General features: G+C 39.1%; 1 protein-coding gene across 1 annotated transcript in view; it reads right to left on the bottom strand.

Annotated features, from left to right (window-relative positions):
• Window positions 1–24,176, bottom strand: part of Wdr64 (WD repeat domain 64) — a 107,006-nt gene that overhangs the window by 42,335 nt on the left and 40,495 nt on the right. The window contains exons 9-10 of the mRNA XM_090340197.1: window positions 20,642–20,721; window positions 15,009–15,148 (exon numbers count right to left, since the gene is read on the bottom strand). Of these exons, the coding sequence (XP_090196323.1) occupies window positions 15,009–15,148; window positions 20,642–20,721 (220 nt within the window). The remainder of the gene's footprint in view (window positions 1–15,008; window positions 15,149–20,641; window positions 20,722–24,176) is intronic.

The raw sequence follows: 24,176 nt of genomic DNA, 5'->3' as shown, positions 1-24,176 counted from the left end.
AGGCCCGGGGATAGGGCAATAACCTGACTTGAACAGCTCAGGGACAACACCCAGGCCGAGTTTAAGCCCTATGACCCACAAAAAAATCAGAAAATTGAAGAACAGAACCTAGTGGATAAACACAGAAATGGACAGACAATGGTCTATAAGTAAATGGAAAACATTCATTATTTTTGCCATCAAAGAAGTACAAGTCAAAACACTGTGATTCTATCTCACCCCAATCTCAAGGGCTATTATCAAACATTGGCAACAAATGTTGGCAAGGATGTGGAGAACAACAAAACCTCATATACCGTAGGAAGGAACTCATTCCAAGTACACTGTATGGAATAATCATGATGATGCCTTCTCATATTATTAATGTATGCTTCTTCAACAAAATTATTGTATTTACTTGAGATTAACAAGGACTTGGAGCATACCTTAACTAACTAGCTCAAAGCTCTTAATTCAGTAGTCCCAGTACAATTAAACCTATCAATGAAAACTCAACAAAAATGCGTTACAATTAGGTAGCTCTCCAATTTAAAAGTTCTACCACCTAGTTACAAATACTTGTTCATGTTAATAGCAATTAGATTTTATAACATGGTGAGTTGCTCACTTGTCTTCTCTTGTGAACTGAAACCTGCTCAAGGAAGTAACTGCATTTGATTTGGCTTTGTTTCTAGATTGTTATGTGTGGTCTTTGGTTTGGTTTGTTACTTGGTTTTTGTCTGTTTACTTTCCTCTTCTGTGTTGGTCAAATAGTATTTTACCATCACTTGGCATAGCCTAGACAATACTATTTTCTAATCTAGTAAGTTATTTATGAAGGGTCCCATTTCAAAAAGCACGATTAACTGGGGCTGGGAGTTTGGCCTAGTGGTAGAGTGCTTGCCTAGCATGCATTGAGACTCGGGTTCGATTCCTCAGTACCACATACATAGAAAAAAAGCCCGAAGCGGTGCTATGGCTTAAGTGGTAGAGCTCTAGCCTTGAGAAAACCCAAGGACAGTGCTCAGGCCCTGAGCCCAAGCCTAGGACTGGCAAAAAATAAAAAATAAAAAAATAAACGAAAAAAAATTAAAAAGCACAATTTACTTACTTCATTCTTAGGTGGCCACAATGTGCCTGTGACTTTTGGAGAAGAGAGAGCATTGAGATAATAATACCGGAATGTCTCTCCTAGTCTTTTGCTAGCTCTAACCAGGGGTTTGCACTGTTCTCATGGAAGATAGTAAATGCTCTGAAGCTTGCAAGAACCCCTGTGGAGCCAAGTAAGCCCTGAAGGGGCTTAGGAAGAAACAGGGACAAAACATTTCAGAATGACACTGAATTAGTGTATTGAGAAAATCAGAGAATAGAACAGATTTCATTAAACATATTGGGGGGGTAGCAGACTAATGTATGATATATCTAATATATGTATAAATCATACAGTAAATATGGAACTATTGCAGAAATTAGTTGGAAATGAGGGCTGGTGACTCACACCTATAATCCTAGATACTCAGGAGGCTGTAATCTGAGGATCGAGGATCAAAGTCAGCTTGGGCACAAAAATTCATGAGACTCATCTCCAATTAATCACCAGAAAACCAGAAGTGGTGCTGTGGCTCAAGTGGTAGAGTACTAGCCTTGAGCTGAAGAGCTTAGGGTCAGTGCTCAGGCCCAGAATTAAGGCCATACAGCTGAAAAAAAAAAGAAAAGAAAAAGAAAAAAGTTAGAAAATTAGATGGAAGAATTTTTAACACTGAGGAAAAGATTACATTGTCAGGCTGATTCAAGTTTGAGGGCAAAACATGAATGAAAGTTATAAGTCACAAATGCCAAAGATAAAGATAAGTGAAAAAGCTTTGCCTGCAGTCATTTATGAGGAATAATTAATAAATAATGGTGAAGCTGAATTCTGAAAATAAGCATGTACGTGTTCAGAATGCAGATTGGTTTGATTCATCAAAATGTTTCCTGTCTTTTCTTCTTCCAAACTTTAAACCAATCATTGTCATCCAAGTGTATTAATAAAACGTTGCTGTTTTCTAGCAAGCATGAAGCCCTGGGTTCAATTCCTTGGTTTACCACATATACAGAAAAGGCTGGAAGTGATGCTGTGGTTTGAGTGATAGAGCACTAGCCTTGAGAAAGCTCAAGGACAGTGCCCAAGCCCTGAGTTCAGTCCCCAGGACTGGCCAAAAATGAAGGAAGGAAGGAAGGAAGAAAGGAAGGAAGGAAGGAAGGACAGAAAGAAGGAAAGAAAGAAGGAAAAAGAGAAAGGAATCAAAGGAAAGGAAAATCCTGACTACCCAGCATACAAACCTAATGGGCTGTCAACTTGACTATGATTCTGGCTAGGCTCTATTTTATTCATGACTACATCTATAATATTTTCACAAGGGAAGAGTATGTTACTGCCTTACCTACAGGCTAACAAAAAGGTCTTCCAAATCAGATAAACCTAAATTTTAAGTCCTGATTCTACAAAGTATTTGGGTCCTTGGTCAGTCTTCGAGTTTGCCAGTGAGGTCAAGGAAATTGCTTGGGTTTCAATGGATCATTTAAAGTGAAAATGTAAGAGAAAAATAGCACTCCCACATCCAACTGCAATCTGCTGGACATCACCAAAGGATGTATATCTATCCTCTTTATAGAAAAAGAGACTTTTGTGTCTATCAGTTTTGCTAATAAAAATGAGTGGCTAGAGTCATGACTCAACAGTAAAGCACCATCCTGGCAAGCATGAGGCTTTGAGTTCAACTGTCAGTACCACACATACACAAAGAGAGAAATAGAAAAAGAAAGTGAGTGAAGCTTTTTCTTGTCTCTATGGTTTTCAAAATTTTTTTCAGTTTGTTTAGTGCAGTAGATACGAGAGCTGTTCAGCACTTGAGCTCTGTGACTAGACATGCAATTTTAGCAGTTGGAAGAAGATATAATATCTTTGTGAAAATACTACAAAATTAGAATCAAGGATGAAGATCTCCTAAGAGCTTTGGAAACGATGGTGTTATTTCCATATTGTAATAAATAGTATGTAATAATAATGATTAAAGCTCAGTATGATGGAAGTAATTTAGAAGAAGTATCATTAGGTATATATAGGTATATAGAGTTATCAGTGGATTTTAAGATAATAAACATCTTTTAGTTCATCTCATATTGTCACTATGTCCTTTTTCTTGTATATAAATTTATCTGATTGAGGAAGTTAAGGGGAAATCACAGAAATGGTGGGACAGAGGGTGAATCAACTTTATAACTTGAGGAGGAGGGGAATCAAAAGGAGAGGGAGTGGGAGAAAATTAGGGAGGGGGTAACACTTTAAAAAGAAATGTACTGAAAGATAGCCTCTTCAACAAGTGGTGCTGGCAGAAATGGTTAAGCACCTGCAGAAAACTAAAGTTGGATCCTTCTTGTCACCCTGCACTAGAATTAACTCCAACTGGATCAAAGACTTCGAGGTCAAATCCGACACACTGAAAACTTTACAAGAAGGAATAGGAGATACACAAGGCCTCCTTGGCACAGGTCGAAACTTTCTTAATAAGGACCAAGAATCACAACAAATCAGAGAAAGGCTGGATAAGTGGGACTGCATTAAACTGCATCTTCTATCTGGCATATATCATGTAACCCTTCTATTAATTACAATAAAAATACATTAAGAAAAGAAATGTACTCATTATCTTATGTAACTGTAAACCCTCTGTACATCACCTTTACAATAATTTTTTTTTGTTTTGTTTCTTTTTTTGCTAATTGTGGGGCTTGAACTCAGGGCCTGAGCACTATCCTTGGGCTTTTCTCATGGCTAACACTCTGCCACTTGAGCCACTTACCACTTACAGCTTTTTTCTATGTATGTGGTACCAAGGAACTGAACCTGGGTCTTCGTACATGGTAAGCAAGCACCGTACTACTAGGCCAAACTCCTGGCCCCTACAATAATTTTTATAAAAAAGATAATAAACAGTAAATTGGTCATGATAAAGACAGATTCAGCAGAGACAAGCAGGGCTCTCCTTGGCTATCCCCTCTGACTCAGTTGTCACTTTCCCAGGTCTTCGTGGGTTTGTTTTTTTCTGGTGATGCAGGCTTGTGCTTGCATATTAGCTTCTTGACAATAATATCGAGTCACCTCATACCAGTGTGCTCTATGTTTACTATAAATCCCCAGCATACTATTTTCTTGTTACTTTGCTTCTTTGCTTGCTTCTCCTAGGATGTTAAATCCTTCAGGACATGGCTCTTGCCCTTCTTATTGGATGCTCTTTATCTAGAACCTGCCCCTCCTCCCCCTGATTGATTGAGCTGATTCTCCAATAGACACTCAGAAATACATACTTAGTAATAATAAAATGAATGCTCTCATTTCAACTTCATAACAACTCTTTGAGCTAATCCCTACTATATGGTACAAATGAAAAAAAAATGGAGTGGAAAGATACTAAGAGGGATGCCTGGATGACTGCCATGTTAACACACTAATCACACTAAAAAGGAATGGAAGAGGCTGTTTCTTCTGCTTGTCACCTCCTTTACCAGCATGAATGCCCTTTTTTATTTTCTGGAAGCATATATAATCTTTCTTTTATAGCATTTTACTTTTAATATCTCAAAACCTTCACTATCTTCCTATACAATTTATTTTTTTAAGATTCCGTATTATAAAAACAAAGAATATTTACTATACTGATATAAGAAAAAAAAGTTTTTGTTTTTGTTTTTTGTCCGTCATGGGGCTTGAACTCTGGGTGTTGTCCCTGAGCTCTTCAGCTCAAGGCTACCATCCAATCCTAGAGCCACAATGCCACTTACAAGAAAAAAGTTTAATCCATCTTCAATCTTACCATCTGGGTAAGCAATAAATTATTGTTATTGTTCATAACAATAATTTGATATAGACAAGTATGAATTTTCATTTGGATTAATTATAGACTTTCATTAGATTTCACATAATCTACTCATATCAATGCACATTTAATATTTATATTATATTTCATTGCATGAATGAGGTAACATAGATTATTAGATCTTGAATTTTAACTTTGTAAGCATGTCACACTAAGTACATATTTTTGTTTTTTTTTTCCAGTTCTGGGGCTTGAACTCCAGGGCCTAAGCACTGTCCTTGGGCTTTCTGAAGGCTAGAGCTCTGCTTGAAGCCATAGCACCATTTTCAGCTTTTTTCTATGTATGGCGTACTGAGGAATCGAACCCAGGTGTTCCTGCATGCTAGGCAAGGACTCTACCACTAGACCAAACTCCCAGCCCCTAATTACTTATTTTCTACAGCAATGAAATCAAATCAATATCTAAATATCGTAAAATTGATCTACTTTAAGTATTGGGTCCATTGTAAGTAAATTCTAACTATTGTGTGAACTTTATCATAATTGTGTTTCAGACGTTTTCCAGAAAATTCTGTCTTTTAGAAAAATAGGAAATGTAGAAAAATTTCTTGTTCTTATGATTCTATTGACTTACAGCTCTTAGCAGTTCAAATAAATAGGTTCCTTGACTATTCAGAGAATGACCTTGTCCAATAAAGCATCTTAAGACTTTTCTTCACCTATGATTTCATTTACCCATAGTTAAGTGGTCAGAAATTTCCAGAAATAAACAGCTCATAAGTTGAACATTGTTTACCATTCTGAATAGTGTGAGGAAAATTCCTAGAGAGTGAATTATCCCTCTGGCTGAAACATCCACTCTGTGCCACATTAATTTAGTAGCCATTTTGCTTATTATTTGGACTGTTGAAGCATCACAGTGTTTATATTCAGGGAACCCTAGTTTTGCTTAATGGTATGACAGATCCAGAGTAATGATACTTGCAATCTTATTACAATATATTGCCATGATTATTTTATTGAATTATTAATTGTCATGATTTGCCGTGCCAGATTTATATATTACACTCTGTCCTGAACAAACAATAATGTAAAGTTAGCTGTGATGCATGGTGTCAGTTGCTGCTAGGGGTCTTGGAAGAGGTGTACTCTAGGATAAGCGGGGATAGCTTTTACAAAGCTATGAAAGGTTTGGGGCTGCCTCTACAACTTGGAATGAACTAGAGAAGCCTATTTTCATTTGGAACCCTTTCCTAGTCCTATAATTATCCTATTTCTATATGTAGCAACATGTCACATAGTGTAATCTCCAGTTTATAGAGAAACTATGAGAGGTAAGTTATGGCATTATAGACATGATAGTTTGATCTTTTTCAATGTTCTCCTTTTTTTTTGTGGGTCCTGAGGCTTGGACTCTGGGCCTGGGCATTGTTCCTGAGCACTTCAGCTCAAGGCTACCATCCTACTCCTTGAGCCACAGCACCACTTCTTTTCTAGTGGTTAATTGGAGATAACTGTCTCAGGGTCTTCAGTGTCTGGGCTGGCTTTGAATCATGATCCTCATATCTCAGCCTTTTGAGTAGCTAGGATTACAGGTGTGAGCCACCACACCTAGCTAATGTTCTCCTTTTGACCCTCACTAAGTATTCCATAAACAGGGATTTTTTTTGCTTTTTCCTCTCTCTGTCTCTCTCTGTCTCTGTCTCTCTGTCTCTTTGTCTGTCTCTCTCTTCTGATTCTGGAAATCTGGGTCTGAAAACAAACCCTGGGATCCTTTTGATAGCACTCGCATCTGAGGCACAGCACTACTTCCATCTTTTTCAGTAATTAATTGGAGATATGAATCTCATAGATTTTCCAGCCAGGACTGGCTTCAAATCTTGATCCTGAAATCGCAGTCTTCTGAGATTTCAGGAGTAGCAAGGATTACAGGTGTAAACTACCAGCACTCGGCTTGTATGTTGTCTCTTTAATGATGATGTTCCTTTCTACAATAGGTAACCTCTGTGTTCTACAATACTGGCTTTTTTTTCCTAATAAAACTTCATTTTACACAATTATTTAATTAATTATTTATTTTTGTCAGTCCTGGCTTGAACTCAGGGCCCAAGCACTGTCCTGGGACTTTCTCAAGGCTAGAACTCTACCACTTGAGCCACAGCACCATTTCCGGCTTTTTTTCTATGTATGTGGTACCAAGGAATCAAACCTGGGTCTTCGTGTATGCTAGGCAAGCACTCTACCACTAGACCAAACTCCTGACCCACATTTTTTCTTTAAACATGCTTTTTCTTATGCTGTGTCCAATACACAGAGCATAGTGCTTATCATTTTCTTACACAGATAATATTTTTGCCAGTGACAATCAGTTTTCTCAGAAAAGTATCAGATATATAATCTATATTATATAAGGAAGGAAGATGGCGCTGAGACAATAGGGACGCTGCCTAGCTCTCTCTCACAAAAAGAGAGAACCAGGGAGCCCCACGAGCCAACTACCTTAAGAAATCCACAACAACAAACTCAAAAAGTAACGGAGAAAGACTCAAACTGGAAAAGAAATCCAGATAAAGCTTACATCCAACTTTCTCAAAGAATTCAGAAAGCGAGGACCCCTCCCCCACCTCTCCTGCCGGATCCAACCCGCAAAAGCCGCGGAAAGCCGCAAAAAGCCTCGAAAAGCGGCAGCTGGCACCTGCTCCAAGCTGCGAAAAGCGACTGCGGGTGCCAGCCCCACGCCAGGAAAGCAGCGGCAGGCGCCGGCTCCAAGCCACAAAAAGCGGCGGCAGTGGAGGGTACCAGGCCGGGAGCCCAACTGCTGCAGAAACCAGCACAGAACCGGGCCAGTGAACAGCGGAAGCAGCGGAACCCAGACGCAGAATACAGGTGGCGGCTGAGACCCGAGGGTAGTGAAAGACTCCCCACCACCGTGGAGCACCCGCAGACAGACGCAGAGGCGTGAGTAATACAGCGCATCCCCAAACACATCGGGAAAGCAGAGTGGGTGCCAAGCAATAGAACTTAACTCAGACCCCTCCACCCTGCCCGAGAAAGACTGGTGGGAGGAGGGGGGCAAGGAATTTAGAATCTTGTCCCTTCCCTCAACAGCCCCCTCCCTCAGGCCATTGACTGGAGATTGACAGGCGGGCTACCCAAGACCCAGCACCCCACCAAGGGAGGCGGGGCTGTCCCAACTCCCACCCGCCCAAGGGGCTCAACCCCCAGCCCTCTGACTGGAGACTGATAAGCGGGCGGACCCTAAGACTCAGCACCCCACCAGGGGAGGCGGAGCTGTCCCAGCTCCCACCCGCCCACCAGGCTCCCCTCCCAGGCCACTGGATCTGGAGAGTGGAGGGCACTGGGACCCTGCCTTACAACAACGCGTAGGGGGTGATGAAAAATGGGAGCCAGCATCTGCCCCCCCCTCAATTCTTGAGCGGGGCATCCTCCAGCTGGGAATACTGAGCAAGACAGCACCGAGGGGCCCCCCACAGTCCCAGACTCTGACAAAGCAGTGGAAACACAGCAGGGATCTGAAGGGCCGGCCAGCAGCCAAGCTCCCCTTCTGAGAATCAAAAAGGTGCTGCTCCACCCTTGGAGCCCACGTCCTCAGCTGGGCCCCACCCCTGGGAACAGAGGGGTCTCCTGCTGGTCCTGCTGAGAGCCCCTGAAACTCTTAATTCCCAGACCCTTGGCTTGGGGCCGCCCCTGGAAGCAGCACAGGAAAACGTCTGCCAACCGTGCTCAGACGGAAGCTCGCAGATCCATCCCATGGTCCACTGTCAGCTAATCATGCAGCAACACATAAGTTTTATTCTAATACTTTCCAAACTTTGTACTCAAATACGCTACCTACTTACCAACTTAGGTCAGTTATCCTTACGCTATACCTATTCTTCATTACTACAATATTCTTACACTCCTACGTTAATCTTCTTGTACCTCCCCTGACCTCTCTCATTCTATTTTTATATCTCTGGACCTCTGTTCGTCTTTCAATCCTTATACTGCATGGATCTACACTTGATGGCTGCTGAGCAATACTGTATATCTAGGTGTTTAATTATTCTCTAGGCTCAGAGGGACTTAAAGACAATAGAGATTGGATTGAGAGGCTTATTGTTTTGGGTATAAATCACTTATCAGTGGATGTATTAGACTGGTCGGTAACTGCACAAAAAGAAAGAGTGATAACACCAATCAAAACTTGTGAACATCTAGTGTCTGCCAGCTAAAGAGGTCTAGGTTGGTTATATCTGAAAAACTATAATCGTGTTTAGTATTAATCTTGCTCCCATTTTCAAATGGGCAGAACAAGAAACTCAAGAAAAATGTCAAATCAAGAAACAACATCCCCCACCCAATGTAAACAGACAATGGAACAGTCACTGGCAAACCTAGAGGAGAGTCTTCCAAGTGCTATACAAATGCAATTAATAAACATCATGAATGAAAGATGTGAAAATATAAAGAAAGAGATAAGGGAGGAAGCCATAGATGAACAAGAGGAAACCATAAACAAGGTGATAAGTGAAAAAGAAGAAGCCATAAAGGAGGCCATAATAAAGGTTTTTCAAAGAAAGATGGATGAATTCATAGAATCCACAAATAAAAAGGTGACTGAACTCCAGCAAACGTTCAAAGAAAATAAAGCTACTGAGCTAACCACTCAAATGGAAATCAAGGAGATAAAGAAATCCATACATGATCTAAAAGAAGAGATGCAAGGCATCAAAAATGAGCAATTAGAAGCAAGAGAGATGAAAAATAAAGTAGATAGCTTTGATAGCAGGTTAGACAATGCAGAGGAGAGAATTTCCAGGGCTGAAGATAATTTAGTTATTATAGAGAAAGAACAGAAAATGAGTCAATCCAAATCTAGGAAAAATGAGAGAGCACGTCAGGAGGTCCAAGATACAATTAGGAAGCCTAATTTAAGGCTAATCGGTATTGAGGAGGGCATGCAGAAAGAGGTCAATGGTATTGGAAATATACTTCAGGGAATCATCTCAGAGAATTTCCCAAATATCCAGAAGGGCAGACCCATCCAGATACAAGAAGCTTTTAGAACCCCAAACAGACCTGACCAGAAAAGAACATCCTACCGCCACATCGTAATCTGAACTGGATCAATAGAAACCAAAAAAAGGATCCTAAAGGCAGCCAGGGAAAAGGGATCAGTAACCTATAAAGGCAAACGAATAAGTATAACCCCAGATTTCTAAGCATAGACCATGCAAGCAAGAAGTGACTGGAAGCATATATGTCATGCCCTTAAGTCAAATAACTACCAACCAAGAATACTGTACCCAGCTAAGCTCTCATTCATAACTGAGGGAACAATAAAAACATTCCATTCCAGGGAAAAGCTGCAACAATATGTTGCAACAAAACCAACACTACAGAGAATTCTCAAAGATGTTCTATACATAGAAAACCAAAATAAATGCAATATAGGGAAAGAAATGGCACCTAAACAGCATACCATCTAAGGACCACAAGAACTGTCAAGACACAGGCCCTAATAAAAGCTTTTAAAAATGGTAGGAACTAATAAATATCTCTCAATCCTAACTCTCAATATCAATGGACTTAACTCTCCAATTAAACGGCATAGGCTGTCTAGTTGGATCAAAAAGCAAGAGCCATCGTTCTGCTGTCTTCAAGAGACACATCTTACCCAAAAAGACAATCATCTTTTGAAAGTGAGAGGATGGAATAAACTCTATCAAGCTAATGGCCCCCATAAACAGGCTGGAGTTGCCATCCTCATATCAGATAAAATAGACTTCAAACTAAAGGAAACTAAGAAAAGACAAAGAAGGTTACTACATACTACTAAAGGGATCTTTCCTCCAGGAAGACATAACGATCCTAAATATTTACACACCCAATCCCGGAGCTCCAAACTTCATCAAGCAAACTTTACTTACACTGAAACCATACTAGATCGAAATACAGTGATTGTCGGTGACTTTAACACACCACTCTCACTTATGGACAGATCAACAAGGCAAAAACTCAACAGAGAAACCTTAGAACTAAACAACTATATAGACCAACTAGATCTAACAGACATCTGCAGAATATTCCACCCAGCAACAACACAATATACGTTTTTCTCAGCAGCACATGGAACATTTTCCAAAATAGACCACATCTTAGGCCATAAAACAAACCTAGACAGATTCAGAAACACTGAAATTATTCCCTGCATGCTCTCAGACCACAACGACATCAAATTGGAACTGAACACACATCTCCACCAACGAAAACCTTGTAACTCATGGAGACTGAACAACACATTGTTGAATCACCAATGGGTCATCAAAGAGATCAGAACAGAAATCCAACAGTTTATGAAATTTAACAGTAAGGAGCACACAAAATACCAACTCCTTTGAGACACAGCAAAGGCGGTACTCAGAGGAAAATTTATAGCGCTGAGTGCCTACAGCAACAAGTTGGAAAAATTGCAAACCAACAAGTTAATGTGTCACCTTAAGCTCCTGGAAAAAGAGCAACAAACCAACCCTAATCCCAGTAGAAGAAAGCAAATAATTAAAATCAAAGCAGAATTAAATGATTTGGAATCCAAAAAAACTATAGAAAGAATCAACAAAACAAGGAGTTGGTTCTTTGAAAGAATTAAAAAAATTGACAAGCCCTTAGCAAATCTTACCAAAAAAAGAAGAGAGCATATCGAAATAAACCAAATCGCAGATGAAAATGGTAATATCACGACAGAAATTACCAAGATCCAGAATATCATGAGGGAATACTTCTCAGACCGTTATGCCAACAAATTTGAGAATCTAGATGAAATGGATGAATTCCTAGCCTATATTGACATACCCACACTGAACCAAGAAGAACTAAGCCAACTCAACAGGCCTATTTCAAGCTCTGAAATAGAAATGGCAATAAGAGAACTTCCACCTAAGAAAAGCCCAGGGCCAGATGGATTCACAGCTGAATTCCATAAGGTCTTCAAAGCAGAGCTCACACCAATACTCCTCAAGTTCTTCAACGAAATTGAAAATGAAGGTTCCCTACCAAACTCATTCTATGAAGCCAGTATAATCCTCATCCCCAAACCAGACAGAGATTCATCAAAGGAAGAGAACTATAGACCTATATCTTTGATGAACATCGATGCAAAACTTCTCAACAAAATACGGGCCAACCGTCTACAACAACTCATCAAAAATTATACACTATTATCAAACTGGATTCATCAAGGGGAGGCAAAGCTGGTTCAACATACGCGAATCAATTAATATAATTCAACACATCAACAGGAGCAAGGACAAAAATCACATGATTGTCTCAATAGACGCGGAAAAGGCATTTGACAAGATCCAACACCCCTTTATGTTAAAAGCTCTGGATCAACTAGGAATCCATGGAACATTCCTCAATGTAATAAAGGCTGTGTATGAGAAACCCACTGCTAGTATTACACTTAATGGTGAAAATCTAAAGCCATTCCCTCTAAAATCAGGAATGAGACAAGGATGCCCACTCTCTCCACTCCTCTTTAACATAGTACTAGAATTCCTAGCCAGTGCAATAAGGCAAGAAGCAAGCATAAAGGGGATCCAAGTAGGGAAAGAGGAAATAAAACTATCCCTCTTTGCAGATGACATGATTCTGTATTTAAAGAATCCTATAGACTCTACTCCCAAGATCCTTGAGCTGATTCAAAACTTTGGAAGGGTAGCAGGCTATAAAATCAACCCTGAAAAATCAACTGCATTCCTTTACGCCAACAGTGAGAGGAACGAGGCAATAATCAGGAAAGAAACTCCTTTCACAATAGCCTCAAAGAAAATAAAGTACCTAGGAATTAGCTTAACTAAGAATGTAAAGGACCTTTTTGATGAAAACTTTAAAACCCTGAAAAAGGAAATTAAAGCAGAACTAAGGAAATGGAAAAATCTCCCATGCTCCTGGATTGGAAGAATCAACATTGTGAAAATGACAATCTTGCCAAGAGCTGTCTACAAATTCAGCGCAATACCCATCAATATCCCAATGGCATTCTTTAAAGAAATAGAAGAGGCAATTCAAAATTTCATATGGAATAATAAAAGACCCCGTATAGCAAAAACACTTCTTAGCAGAAAGAACAGCACAGGAGGAATTTCAATTCCAAACTTTAGACTCTATTACAGAGCTCTAATTTTCAAAACAGCTTGGTACTGGCACAAGACCAGGCCTGAAGACCAATGGAATAGAACTGAGGACCCAGATATTAAATCACAGACCTATGGCCACCTAATCTTTGACAAGGGAGCCAAAAAAATAGAATGGAAGAAAGATAGCCTCTTCAACAAGTGGTGCTGGCAGAACTGGTTAAGCACCTGCAGAAAACTAAAGTTGGATCCTCCTTTGTCACCTTGCACTAGAATTAACTCCAAATGGATCAAAGACCTGGAGGTAAAAGCTGACACACTGAATACTTTAGAAGAAGGAATAGGAGATACACTATGCCTCCTTGGCACAGGTTGAAACTTTCTTAATAAGGACCAAGAATCGCAACAAATCAGAGAAAGGCTGGATAAGTGGGACTGCATTAAACTGCAGAGCTTTTGTATGGCAAAGGACATACCTAGTAAATTAATTAGAAAGCCTACAGAATGGGAGAAGATCTTCACCAACCAAACAATGGACAAAGGCCTCATATCTAAAATATATCAATGGCTCAAAAAATTGAATCACTCCAAAACTAATCTCCAAAGTAACAACCATCCCATTAAAAAATGGGCCAAAGACTTAAAGAGAGTCTTCTCTGAAGAAGAAACAAAAATGGCCTATAGACACATGAAGAAATGCTCAACATCTCTGGTCATAAAAGAAATGCAAATCAAAACAACTCTAAGATTCCACCTCACTCCAGTTAGAATGGCCAGGATCAAGAAATCTAATAACAACAGATGCTGGAGGTGATGTGGCCAGGAGGGATCACTACTACACTGTTGGTGGGAGTGCAAACTCGTTCAACCACTATGTAAACCAGTGTGGCAGTGCCTCAAAAGGCTAAACATAGAGCTCCTCTATGACCCAGCAATTCCACTACTTGGCATTTACCCAACCATCCAGAAACAAGGGCATACTAAATCCACTAGCACAACAATGTTCATTGCAGCACTATTTACCATAGCAAAGATATGGAACCACCCTAGATGTCCCTCAGTTGATGAGTGGATCAACAAGTTGTGGTATTTGTACACAATGGAATTCTATGCTGCTGTCAGAAAGAATGACATCGCCCCATTTGTTAGGAAATGGAAAGACTTAGAAAAAATCATATTAAGTGAAGTAAGCCAGACTCAAAGGAACTTAGGCTCAATGGTTTCCCTCATTTGTCATAATCAGTAGAAACCTTGGGCTCTCCTAGTAGAGATCTGCAATAGAGCAAAATCTTGATACATAAGGCCATATAGTATGAAGCTAATTGAAAGGACCTCCAGGATATTGAAACAAAAGCCATATAACGAATGATTGTTGTCCTTAATGTACTATGTTGTCTCTCATCTCCTTTGCTGTCCCTTGGGTATCTCATATTGTTATAGTATCTCACTTTGTTATCTGATATTTTGAATTTATTTGTATGTGGTTATTTGAAATTTGATAGGGAAGGGGGGAAAATCAAGATGGGTGGGGAGTGTGGGGGGGGGAGGGAAATGGGTACCAAGGCATGTGAAAGGGTATCAATGTATGTGAATTAATGCACCTTCTATCTGGCAAATATCATGTAACCCTTTTACTAATTACAATAAAAATAATAATGAAAAAAAGAAAAAATAATATATATATTATATAAATATACATCATATATGATAGACACACACACACACACATACACACACACACACACACACACACATACACACACACACCAAATCTTTCAGTACTTTGTTTTCAGGGAAATTTTCTTCTTTGCAAGCCATGGAGCTTGGACTTGGGGCCTGAGCACTGTCCTTGGGCATTCCTCAAGGCTAGTGTCCTACTACTTGAGCCACAGCACTATTTCTGGCCTTTTCTGTGTATGGAACTGAGGAATGGAACTCCGGTCTTCATGCATGCTAGGAAAACACTCTTCCACTAGGCTAAACTCCTGCCCAAGGAAAAACACTATGTCATTTCAGTTTATTTTCTTCTCCTTACCTTTGCAGAGGACAGGCTGATGACATGTTGGTCTTTTTCATTGGTGACTATCTCGGTAATACTGAACATATGTCCCACCAGCTTCCCTACAGGCTTTGTGCTGATATTTGGGTGCCACAACCGCAGGACCTTGTCATCCCCTAAAAAGAACAACAACAAAATGTTACTTATGCTGGGCACCGATGGTTCAAGCCTCTAATCCTAGATAATCTGAGGATTATGGCGTGAAGCCAGGAGAGGCTGTGAGACTCTACAATTAACCACCTAAGAAACAGAAGTGATGCTGTGTCTCCGGTGTTAGAATGGTACTCTTGAGCAAAAAAGAAGCTCAGGGACAGCACCCCAGACCCCTGAGTTCAAGCTCCCAGACTGAAAAAAAGAAGGAGAGGGTGGTCACTTATTTTCTCAGGAAGCAAAGTTTAAAAATTGATTTCTCATTCGGACATGTTATGACCATTCTCTTTAAAAATTTCAACTATTATAAAGGTGATATGTAGAGAGATTGCTATTACATAAGTCAGGTAACGAGTACATTTCTTTTTGGACAATGTTCACAGCTTCCCTCACTGTCTCCCAGTTTTTCCCTCTCACCTTCACCCACAAGTTTTTTTTTTTTGTTTTTTTTTTTGCCAGTCCTGGGCTTGAGCTCAAGGCCTGAGCACTGTCCTTGGACTTTCTCAAAGCTGGAGTTCTACCACTTGAGCCTCAGCACCACTTCCGGCTTTTTACTATGTATGTGGTACCGAGGAATCGAACCCGGGTCTTCATGCATGCTAGGCAAGCACTTTAACCACTAGGCCAAACTCTCGGCCCCAGCACCCACAAGTTTTATAGTTCATTTTCCACAGTATCTAGTTAGTTTCGCTCCATTAGGGGCTCCATTTCTGTGGCCCCTTTACAAATAAGACAAAGAAAACAAAAACAACAAAGAAAAAAATCCTCTTGTTTCCTTTTCCCAGCTGATCTCTGCCTTAGTGGGTCCTATCCCTGTTTTATTTGTTGTTGTTGTGTAATGAGAAGTGCTGTGACAGACTAGCTAAGACTGGTCATGCTTTGTGTCTGCTGCTCAGTGTAAAGGATGTTTTGTGACTTTTTTATTTACACACCAGAATGTGGGCTCTAGTAAATATTTTATGGGAACTTGTCTTGATTCAATACTTCCCTACTTCATGCACAAATATATTATTTATACTTTACTCCCTTCCAAAGAGCCTTTCAGTTATCTTTTCTTTTGTTTTGATATTCTTCAGTTATATAAACATAACGAAAAAGGAAATCTGGAGAAGCAAAATTCCACCATTAAACAATCTTGTTTTGTTTTCTACCACACATCTGTGAAAACATGTAATATAGATGTGATTACTGTCTCAGCATAGATACTATATTTAAAAAAAAATTTGTGGGTCATGGGGCTTGAAGTTGGCCTGGGCGCTCTCCCTGAGCTCCTCAGCTCAATCTACCGCCCTATCCTTGAGTCAAGCCCCACTTCCTGTTTTCTTGAGGTTAATTGGAGATAAGAGTCTCAGGTTCTTTTGTGCCAGGGCTGGCTTTGAACCTTGATCCTCAGATCTCAGCCTCCTGAGTAGCTAGGATTACAGGCGTGAACCACCGTGCCCAGCATACTCTTTTAAACTTAGTTCCAACATTTCCTCTCCACCCTCTCTGGATCCTGAAGGAGTTAAGACTGCTTCTTCAGTCTTCATTATTCTACTATCTTTTCCTCTCTGTTTGGAGATTGAGACTTGGATTTGTGCTTGCTAGACAAGAAGTGGCTGGCTCTCTTAAGCCACATTCCCAACTCTAGTTCTGCTTTCATCCAATTTCTGTAGTACTAACTCTATTTGATTTTTTGTTTTCTATTTACATATCTCTCTGTTGTTTATCTGGTGAGCCTTATATTTCTTTGGTGATGATGAATAAATAATTGCATAATTTGTGTTTACAAAGTAAGTAGTTTGTGTAAATGTTTTTGTTTGAAATCCGGCTCTATGACCTACTAGCTCTATAACCTTGAGTCTGTCCCTCTGCATGATAGGGAAAAAGATTTTATTGTGAGAATAAATGGGATTTTATATGTTTTACTGGATAGTTAATATGACTGTTACCCTGATTCTAAGCCCCTGTCTATGCTGTGCATTCTGAAAAATGATTAGGAGGGAGTGGTACTTTCATGCAGATATCTAAATCCTAACAGCCCCTGGTTTTGAGTGTGTATAATCTTATCATGGCACTAAGGCAAGCATGGAATTTATAAAAGTTAAGTAATTCATAGAAAGTATAAACCAAAAGATAGGAGTTGATAATATAAATGATGTATTGTGGTTTGTCGGGGATTAATTGCTTGCTTCTTTGCCATTTTCTTTTTGATTTTCTATTTTTACCTAGCCAAGATTTAGATAAAACCACTCATCAAAGACAGGCTTTCTTTTCTTCTCTCTTTGCAAGGTCTTATCTGAGTTGATGAGTCACTTTATCTCAGCTCTTCTCTTTTGATGAAATGAGCTAGCTTAGTTCACAGAGGAAAGGAAGGGAGAATGTGCAGAATGCCTGTGGTCACAATGCCCAGGGAGGACACTGGACTGGGAGCAAAGCCAAGTGATTCAAGCTTTCCTATGACTTCTTGCAGGAGCTCTTCATCAGGACCTGCGCTTCCCCATAAAAAAATAATCATCGTATAATGATCATCTTCAGGATTCGTTCTAGCTCTCATGTTTTATGCTTGTGTACTCAGAAGGCAAGATTACTCCTGGGAGAGTAGAGGCCTAGATAGCAGTATTATGTGAGTGAGGAGACAAGTGGGTTTTCAGCTACACTCTTCAAATTGGATAATTCATTCTGACCTACAAAGATTGTAACTGCCAATGTATCAAGTATGCTCAGATCCAGGAACTTTGGGATCAGAGAGTTCTGGATGATGTTGGCTAACGCATCCCCTGGATAGAGCACTCTGACCTCTGCAGGCTAGCTCGAGAAGAAAATCGATGGCACTTATTGATTTGCACTCTACATTTTATTATAGCTATCTATAGACTTGATGCCCGGTACCTGGATTTGAAGTCAGTGCCCCTTGCTATAGCTCCACTTGCTTGCTCACTGCTTGTATTCTACCACTTGGGCTACACTTCCAGTCTGGCATTTTGCTCGTTCATTGGAGACAGGCTCATGGACTTTTCTGCTTGGACTCTTTTTGAAGTATGATCCTGCAGATCTCAGCTTTCTAAATAGCTAGGGTTATAGGCATGAATCACTGGTACCAGGTTGTAGACTTGCCTTATTTGAGCTACTACTTTTTGATTTCTCAGAGGTTAGGAATGCAATCAAATGCATATAAGCCTCACAGAGTCCCACCCACAGCGCCAATTTGTTGAATAAAGTATAAAAATTATATGCAGAACTCCCAGTTTATCCTACATGATCTATCCATGCTTTTTTACACTGAAACTTCATGAGTTTAATTCTTAAAATCATTAGTGGAAGCATTAATGATAAAAATAAAATGATATGCTTGATGGTAACAAACAGTGCTTAGGAAATCTGTTGTGTTTTCTTTCCTTTTTGGATTAATATCCTGTTCTGTCATGTTTTGTTTTGTTTTTCCTTGTAGGCACTTTTGCCTTTTCAAGCTTTTCCACTTTGTCCCTGCATATTTACCACATTCACTATGCTGAGCAAAACAGCACGCACTGTACATTTTGAGTCATTGGGGTACATAAACTGTACATCAAGCAATGGGCTGGGCTGTCATTACTCAGCTAGAATGTTGTTGGGAGAGGTATGTTTTAAATTATGAATAACTTGCATTTTCTACTACTCCAGGTTCTATAACTGACAATCCAGTAAGTTACACATGGTGGAGGGAGTTAGATCCTTCCAGTGATGGTACTGAATGCTTGATTGCTTTCAAGACCGTAAGTGAAACTCTACTTAATAAGTGTTTTGTCCTTCTGCAAGGGTTTTACAATATAATATGAGTTTAATATGAGTCAAGTGCCTGAACCCACAAACACTGAGATAATTAAAGTATCAGAATTTGTGAAATATTGCTTTCTCCTGAAATGATGAAAATAATAAGGTTACAAAGTATATTAAAATAATAAAACTAGTTTGTGTGAGCACAAAGGGCAGGCCAAAGGAGCTGATTAATATTAATGTGATAACATCATTGTGCAATCATATTTTAGAACTTAAATCTCACTTTGGCTGTATATTTAAGGATTGCTTTGTCAAAGGATTCTTTTGTGGGGGCAGGGACTTTATATAGAGTATTTGTGTGGGGGCAGAATCTATTGCATTTTAAGTCTCAGATATTGCTTTACTTAGCTCTAGAATGTCCCACAAGGGGCATCTCTTTGGAAAGGTTATCACACTTTGAAGAGATAGGCAACTAGAGGAAGAAAGTTAACTCATCAGAACTTTGGAAGAACTATTGGTGGGACCCCAGACAGGCATGTTCTCTCTTTTCTCCCAGGCAACCTCTGACTTTTTTTGTTTTCATTACTTTTGCTTGGAGTCAGCCTCAGACTGTGATCCTTACACCTTTGATTCTCACACTGCTGGGATGAAAGAGATGAACCCCTTTGCTCTAACTAACATTTTGAGGTCTCACTAGCATTTTATTTATGATTACCTGGACCTATAATACTCCCATATCATGTCACTTCCCAAGTAGCTGAGATTAACAGGCATAAACCACTGAACCTAGGAAAATATTTCTTACAATAACCTTACAAACGAGTGTGACTATAAATGCTACTTAAGAGATGGGATGGAGTTTTAGAGAGGCAAATACCTGCCCACCACAAAACTTTCAAGTGGCTTTTGTGCCTAGACACATCTGGTTGCAGAACCCAGTCTTGATGTTGTCACAATATATTAAAACTTCTGTTTTATAGGAGGGTCTGCATCTCTAAGGATATATGTATCCTCCACTTCTTCCCCCCAAAGCATTTTATATTGGCTTTCTTCCTTTTTGTCACTAGAGATGACCTAATTTCACTTATCCCAAGAAGGATGGACTTCCTCAAAATTCTCTGGTTCTTCTCTCCATCAATTCTAAACCAATTCTCTGTTGACTCTCAATAAATTGAGAGTGATAAAACTTGGAATTTTATCCATAAAATGTACATATAAACACACATGTCATTCTGCCTAAAAAACTCTAGGAACTTCATTAGAACTTAGGAATTCATGCTCTGACACATAAAAGTTCTGAACCTAGTGCTATGTACTGTGACATATGCCTGTCTAAGCCTGCCTAGGTAAAAAAAAAAGCCAGAGCAAAAAAGAGGGAGTGAGGGGGTAGATATTGCTTAAGTGCTATCGTGCACGCCTAGCAAGTGGAGAGTCTGGGGTTCAAACTCCAGTTCTGCCAAAAGAACCTTAAGAGAAGGCTGTGGATAAGTAAAGCTCTAAAGACAAAATATAAAACAATAAATAAAGTTATAATAAAACACAAGAAATTTGTTTCGCGTATTCTTGGGTTGAGGAAGGCTTTTCTCAGAATGGAAGAAACACAGGTGTGACTTCATATGATCTTTTTAATTTCTCCTAACATTATTCTCACAGTAAAAAAAGTAAGAATAGTGTTTGCAAGGTAGAATGCCTCTCAATAATGTGAACTATCATCTACTCACCTCCAGTGACAATTACGTTTGCTTTTAAACAGTAGCAAAAAGTGTTTGCTCCTCTTGGTATAGAAAATTCTCTGACAGGCCTGGGAGACAAGAATTGCGTTTAGACAAATACATTTTCCTCTGGCCTTCCCTTCTTCCCTCCCTCCTTTTCTCCCTTCCTCCATCTTCTTTTTTTTCCATATATTTTTATTGTAATTTTAAAAAGGGTTACATTATATTCACCAGATAGAAGGCGCATTACTTCACAAACATTGATACACTTTCTCATGTCATGGTCCCCATTTCCCTCCCTCCTCCTCCCCCCCCCCTCATCTTGATTCCCCCTTCCCTATCAATTTCAAATAACTAATTAAGCATATATAAAATATATCAGATAACAAGGTGAAATATTGTAACAATATAAGATAACCAAGGGACAGCAAAAGAAATGAGAGATAACATAGTACATTAAGGACAACAATCACTCCCTCCATCTTCTATTTTTTATTTTTTTCAGTACCAGTGCTTGAACTCTGGCTTCATGTCTGCCCAGATTTTTTAAAAATATTTTTTATTGTATTTGATAAAAGGGTTACATGATATTTGCCAGATAGAAGGTGTAATGTCTGCCCAGATTTATTGACTGGTATCTTATCACTTGAGGCATACTTCTATGCTGAAATGGAGTCTCATGGATGCTTTTTCCCAGATAGGCCTCTAACCATGTTCCTCTAAAAGCTCAGCCTCCTGAGTAGCTGGTATTACAAGCATGAGCCACTTGTACCTGGCAATACATTTTTCCTTGTAAAGCAAAATCCAATTTACAAGTAGGTCAGATTCTGTGGCATATTTCTACTATGCTTGCAAATCTATCTGCTCAAAGAAAATCCTGTAAGTAATGGAGACTCTCTCTCCGACTCATTGAATGTACTCCATGCTACAGTTTGAGCAAGTGTTCCTCTAAGCTCCTTTATAAATAAAGGCCTATGGTTTGAGTAGGAGAGGATAGAACCTTGAAAAAGTAAAGCCTACTAGGAAGTCATATAGCCACTGGCTGAGCCATTGAAAGGGATTGTGGGATCCTAGTGACTTCCTCTTTTCACTTCCTGGCTGCCAGGAAATAGTTTGCTCTTCATTGTGTGGCTCCATGATGTGTTCTTGCTACAGGCCCAAAGGCAAAAAAGTCAATTGAGCATGGACCACAATGTCCAAAGCTGTGAGCTAAAATATATCTTGCATGTGATTTTTTTTCTTTAACATTGACTTATCTCAGACATTTGTTACATTTTTTTTTAAATGGAAAGATGGCTAACACATATTTTAAAGTGAACCTTTCAGGGTTTGGTGAATCAAGACTGTAATCTTAACTATTTAGAAGGTAGAGATTAAGAAGATTTTGTGTCAAGGATAAATCAGTCAGAAAATTAGCGAGATCTCATCTCAATTAAAAAAAATGGTGTTTCATAACTTCAATCCTCGATACATGGGAGGTATGGGTAGAAAGACTGTGAACCTAGAATGGCCAGACAAAAAGTGAAATGTTCTATCTGTAAAAAAACTAAAGAAAGATGGACTGAAAGTATGGCTCAGGTGGTAGATCTCTTATCTAGCAAGTATAAAGTCTAGAGTTCAAATCCCAGGACCTCAAAACACTTAAATAAAAATAAAATTAAAGGGTGAAAACCATTCCTTGTTATGTTATAAAAACTGTAGTCCACTGGATTTGGTATTCACCCCGTTGTTTTCATTCATTCATTTATCTGATAGAATCTCACCTGTATAGCCTAGGCACAACAAGACAAAGGAGTTTATGTTTACTGAACATTACTTATGCCAGGCACTAGACTAGGCACTGGTTTAACTTGATTACACAATAGTTAAGTAATTTTTGACAGACAGGCCTACTCATTCACATTCACAGATAGATGACCTACCACTATAGCTTAGGAAAGGTAATGGTAATTCATTCAAAAGTCATAGAGCTTGTAAGTCCTGGGACAGTTCCATCTACCTCCCCAGGAGTGTTATTAAAGGACACTACCATGCTGAATAACAGACAAAACAAATGTGAGCAATGAGTGGCTCATCTATTGGAGACCATGTGCAGCAGTCTCAGGGTTAGATAAGAGATTCTACTTGTATGTCACCACCAGCCAGTGTTCTGTGGGTGGTGTCATTAACTGCAGATAGAAATTTTCTGTCTGGTACAAAACATTTTTGAAATTTCTAGACAAAATCATAATCAGAATAATAATCATTTCTGATATGGAAATATTTTGAGAATTTTTTTTCTCTGCTTTTTGGAGAGTTTTACTGGCTCTTATCTCCACAGCTGGCCAATTATATATGCATATGAATGCAATTTCATCTGGTTCAATTCGAGTCCCATTATAAGAAATTGCTGAAATAGGAACATATCGAATCTAAGAACAGAGAGAACCCAATGGTTGTTCTCATGACGACTCTCCAATGGCTGGAGTGACTCAAGTAGACATGATTATTCTGTATCACTTGAGAAACCTCTTCAGCTTCTAGATTTAGGAGAGTGGCCCAAGTGAGGAAGCAGCTGGAAAGCTCAGGCAGCATCTACCCAAATGGATCAATGATTCCTGTTTGCTGAGGTTGTTTGAGTTATTATTTTTTTAAAATCTCAGCTGCCTGTCTCCTGGTGATTATATCATCAACCAAATCAAAGAGCAGTGGAAAATAGTAGGAAATCCAGAATGGGCCCTAATGATCGTCTCTTGAGTTTGCAAATTAGCTACTGTGTTGAGTAAAGACCAGAGTATGCTGATTAGGTGGAAAATTAAATTTTCTTGATAAACCTAGTATGTGCAATTCAATGAAACACATATCGATGCATCTGAGCATTGATGGCTCATACTTGTAACATTAGCTACTCAGGATCTAAAACCTGAGAATTGTATTTGAAACTTGCCAGGTAAGGAAAGTCCATGAGAATGCTTATCTCTAATTAACCAACAAAATGTCAGAAATGAAGCTGTGGATCAATTGGTAGAGTGCTAGCTATAAGCAAAAAAAGAAGGCACAAAGTTTAATCCATGAGTTCAGTTTCCAGAAATGGCATACACATACAAATATATGCATGCATGCATGCACACATACATGTATACACACATGCATACATATACATATATACAGACATATATGCACATATTTTTCATGTATACACTTTGAAAGGAGTATATAGGAAAAAGATACAGTAAACCTTATAGAACTGATATGTATGTGCATGTGTCTGTCTGTTTGTATATATGTGTGTGTATATCAGAAATGGAATACAAGAAGTAAAAGTAATAAAAAGATAATGTCAAAGCCTGTCTAACTGAGCCTTATTCTTGAAGTTATACTCCAATAAAAATAGTAATCAAAATCATACTCTTTTAAGGGCCATATTTTTACTGGCAGAAAGTCAATTCTAATTGGATCTCTTTTTTTTCATTTTATTTAAAACAACACAAAAATTCATGACTTGATTTGTCATCAGGTCCTAATACTATGAAAAAGGAAAGGTTGGCACCACTGTCATTTCTTC

The sequence above is a fragment of the Megascapheus bottae genome, chromosome 10 (genome assembly GCF_031878675.1).
Source record: "Megascapheus bottae isolate mThoBot1 chromosome 10, mThoBot2.hap1, whole genome shotgun sequence".
Taxonomy (NCBI): Eukaryota; Metazoa; Chordata; class Mammalia; order Rodentia; family Geomyidae; genus Megascapheus; species Megascapheus bottae.
This window is presented reverse-complemented; position numbering and strand designations above follow the sequence as displayed.